General features: G+C 34.5%; 1 protein-coding gene across 1 annotated transcript in view; it reads right to left on the bottom strand.

Annotated features, from left to right (window-relative positions):
* The window catches only part of LOC107755150 (splicing factor 45-like), a 17279-nt gene extending 13526 nt beyond the window's left edge, over positions 1–3753 (bottom strand). The window contains exons 1-6 of the mRNA XM_016571853.1: positions 3666–3753; positions 3157–3304; positions 2666–2782; positions 2103–2269; positions 966–1084; positions 743–793 (exon numbers count right to left, since the gene is read on the bottom strand). Of these exons, the coding sequence (XP_016427339.1) occupies positions 743–793; positions 966–1084; positions 2103–2269; positions 2666–2782; positions 3157–3279 (577 nt within the window). The 5' untranslated portion in view covers positions 3280–3304; positions 3666–3753. The remainder of the gene's footprint in view (positions 1–742; positions 794–965; positions 1085–2102; positions 2270–2665; positions 2783–3156; positions 3305–3665) is intronic.
* Positions 3754–4410: the final 657 nt, after the last annotated feature.

A 4410-nucleotide genomic window follows, 5' to 3' on the forward strand; every position in this document is an offset into this window, starting at 1 on the left:
CTTCAGAAATCATTCTAATATGCTGATTTGCTGATTATCAATATTTAAAACAGTTGAGTAAATTTTTTTTTTCAGGATTCTTTGATGAATAGAAAGATCCAAAGATCAGCATTTATCTGAAATAAAAAGCTTTTGTAACATACACTATTCCATTCAAAAGCTTAGAGTAAGAATTTTTTTTGGGGGGGGATTATAAAAAGTAATACTTTTATTTAGCAAGGATGCTTAAAATTGATCAAAAGTGATGATAAAGGCATTTATAATGTTACAAAAGATTTCTATTTCAGATCAATATTGTTCATATCGATATCGGAATTATATCGTATCGACCGAAATTAAGAAATATATCGTGATATAAATTTTGGCCATATTATCCAGTCCTAGTTTAAGGTCATTTCGCGATTTGAATCATCATACAATAACCAGCAACAACCAGCCCTTCAACTTCTCAACGGAGACATGAGATGCAGATGCAGCACTGTCTCTCGCTGTCGGTGCTTATATAATGATTTTTGCGTCTTTCTCGGACAGTTTTAAATACTTCCACACTGCAGACATGTTTGCTGCATTAGCGCACCCCTCTATTTGATCGCGTCACGTCATTGCTCGGTACATATTATTTGGTCTTTCCGCTTATTTCGGTTGCCGAACATTCTGTGCATCCCTAACCATCTTATTATGATTTTAGACTTGGGACCACAGGAAATGAAATACTTTTTTAAGGTCAGTGAGATTTACTTACAGTCTCGATCCACTAGTGATGTCGGAGGGGCGATGGCAGCTCCACCTATACCTGTGTGTGCCATATAAACAATATCTTACAACAACACTGATGCTCATATCAGTTGCCCTACTTAGACCTCCTGGTATTAACATCTTGGATTCAATCACAAGTGACAAAATATAGGGAAGTGAGATCGAAAGACAGAAATGAGAAATAAAGCAATGGTTCAAAGGGCACTCACTCCTCTTCCTCTTTTCTCTCTCATACTCCTCCTCCTCATCATCTGATTCGCCTTGTTCTGTTGGGAAACGTGAAAATCCACTTGGCGCTCCACCTCCTTCGTGCCTCTCTTTACGCTTCCTAACACACAGTTTAACAAAACAATTCAACAAAACAACACTAATCTATGCAGATCAGACATACACTGCCTGTCATAAGTTTGAAATAATAAAGATATTTTAACATATCTGGAATAAGTCTCGAGCACACCAAGGCTTCATTTATTTGATCAAAAATACAGTGAAAACAGTAATATTGTGGAACATTATTACAATTTAAAATAACAATTCTATGTGAACAATTCTTTAAAATGTACTTTATTGCTTGATGGCAAAGCTGAATATTCATCTTCAGTGTCACTGATCAATGATTCTTCAGAAATCATTCTAATATGCTGATCTGGTGCTCAATTGTTAGCAATTATTGGTGCTTAATTACTAATACAGAAAAACAGCTTTTCTGCTTAATATCTTTTTTTCAGGATTCTTTGATGAATAGAAAGTTCAAAAGATAATTATAACATCATTTCACAATATTACTGTTTTACCGGAATTTGTTCCAACAAACACAGCCTTGGTGAGCATAAGAGACTTCTTTCAAAAACATAAACTATTCGTTACTATTCGTGTCGGTTTTGGACACATTAATGTATGCATAAATTAAAATTGTGTGTAAATTAAAAGTACTGTCTATAAGTCTGTCTAAATGTATTCATTTTTGCAAATATTGTGAACTATGAGGTATTCTTTGTGCAATAAATAGTGAATGAGTGGACAAGTGAGCTATTTTGGACACATCAGAAGAGGCAAACTTTCCATTTTATGTCCTCTCTTTTTTTGTACTAAAACATTTACAATTTTTGGTAATTGTATTCCTAATTATTTTAGTAAACGCAATTAATATTAACGTAATTGTCATGGTTGTATTATTTATTATTTAACAAAATATTCTGATATCATATATATTGGCCAGACTACTCTCTAAGATATTGGCATCAGTCATGAAAAATATTGGTAGCCATATTGGTTGGCAATTAACAGATTTACTAAATACTGACAACATTTTCTGAATTAATTAATGGGAAATCATGGATGCATACTTCTCTCTCTCCTCAATCTCTTTCTGACGCTCCTGTTCTCTCTGTCTTTGTCGTTCTTCTCGGTGTCTCTTCACCACTTTCTCATAGTCGTTGGGAAACATGGGGTCATACTCATCAGCCAATGGAATCAGCACATCTCCGGATGAAAACCCAACTGATGCCGAGTCCTACCATAGGCACACACAGTCAAAGAAACATAATGAAGCACTTAGTGTGAAATCCTCATTCATTTTTAATGTGACATATTACTGGGTGAAAGGTTTGTTGTTTTTACAGGCCAAACATTGTGATGCCAACATTAAAAAAATCTTGGAATGGTTCAGTGCAGTTATCAAATTGCAAAGGCTGCTATTTAATTAAATATATGCACTACTATTACTAATAACAACACCAACAATAATAATATTCATCATTATTATTATTTTATAGACATATTTTTGGCCAAATTTGTGTAGCCCTACTAACATAAAGTAAATCTGGAGCTTTTTTTTATTAAAAAAAATATACAAATAAAGTGCAGCCCTCGATACCAATATTTAGACAGTAATATACACAGAGTTTACCTTCATTCCAGCAGCAATGTGTGGAGGTGTATCAGAGATCTGCCTGTCATCTACAGCACTTCCTCTCTTCAGATCGATAACCGGAGCTAGAACATTGGACTGTCTCGTCCTCTGAGTCTACAAAAGATTTCAGATTCATTTATTGGTTCTCACACCTTTTGACTTAACATGTCACAAGAATGAATTTCCATAACTTTTCCAGTCATTGTGATTACTGGATAATGATGTAAAAACATTTTTTTTTTAAATAGAGAGACAGCCAAATTTCAGCCAATTAAACATTTTAAATATAGTTAATGAAATAAAAATGGTCTTTTCCAACCGGGAAATCATTTTAAAATAAAAGCAAATAAATCAAATGAAATATACCAGGTTTTACATGACAATGGGAACCTAATTACTTCTTATCTTTAGTTATAAATCTAAAGATCTGTAGTAATTTCCTGTGGACTGCATTATCATTTTCAGGCATGACATAAACATTGACCCACCTTTGCTTGTGTCAATGCAGCTTTCTTCACTTTCAACTGAGACTGAAGCAGTTTGAAGTTTTTAGACCACCCTTCTGTTTTAGTGTCGCTTGTTGCGACCCCCAAATCATCATATAAAGACATTTTACCTCCTTCCCAACCAAAAACTCTGAAATACACACACATGAAACATACTTACACGAGCATGATTAAACCCACATGTTTAAACGTATTCAAAACATCGGTGTGTTATGTAACAAAAGCTAGCGTATTCAGAAAGTAAGTAAATTTGGCGTGCGTGTACATTTTAAACATAAAATCACAATCTAAATGAACCTGCAGCTAGAATTTCCCTTATAAAATAATTATTAAAGATTGTTCTTACAGTAAAGAATTATTTATATATTTAGCATTCACTTCCATGCGGCTTGCAACAATTATTGTACCATATAAATAGACTAAATGGCTATTGTCTAACCTTAAATCACTAATCCGCTTTATCTGTCAAATATATAAAGTTAGATACACACCTTTAACGAAAATAAATCCTCTACTCGTTTTGCACTGTCGGTTAGCATAACATGCTACGAGTGTGATGTCGCGGACGAATGACATCACCAACTGTGGTCAAACGCACCCCCGCGTCACGACGTACGACGGCGAATTTTGAATGTCACTTTTCAATTTCTTTTTTATTAATTGTGTTTGGTTTTATTATTTTATTTATTGTGCAGAGCCTTCCATCGCAGTGAACAGAAAAACTAAGATTCACAAACTTTGGCATGTTGTGTCAAGGCAGTCTGCGGTGACGTGGCTGTGGCGCAGTGGCGTTTCCACAATATTCATGTTAAATTTAATCAAACTATAAATAATAATTTGGACAGATCACCACCTAGACTGTCTGATAGTTCATCAGGTCTTTGTGGTTTGATCTCCCGATTTGGCCTAATTGACATTTGGAGAGAAAAACATCCTCATGCTTTACAGTTTACTTGGTCTAACAGTTCTGGTTCACTTAGATCTAGAATTGATTTTTGGTTAATATCGGACTCTTTATCCAATTTTGTCAATAGAGTTGAAATCTTGCCTTCTCCTTTGTCTGACCATAAATCTATAATTTTATCTTTCGATAGCCTACTGATTCAGGTTGGTTACAATGTGTACATAGACCATTTGTATGTTTACCTATTAAATGCAGAGTCTTATTGAGCCCTGTATGTCCTATTCTCAGACGAGTAATGACTGTTTCCCATGTTAATGAATCTGCGGACATGT

The sequence above is a fragment of the Sinocyclocheilus rhinocerous genome, unplaced genomic scaffold (genome assembly GCF_001515625.1).
Source record: "Sinocyclocheilus rhinocerous isolate Xijiao unplaced genomic scaffold, SAMN03320098_v1.1 scaffold952, whole genome shotgun sequence".
Taxonomy (NCBI): domain Eukaryota; kingdom Metazoa; phylum Chordata; class Actinopteri; order Cypriniformes; family Cyprinidae; genus Sinocyclocheilus; species Sinocyclocheilus rhinocerous.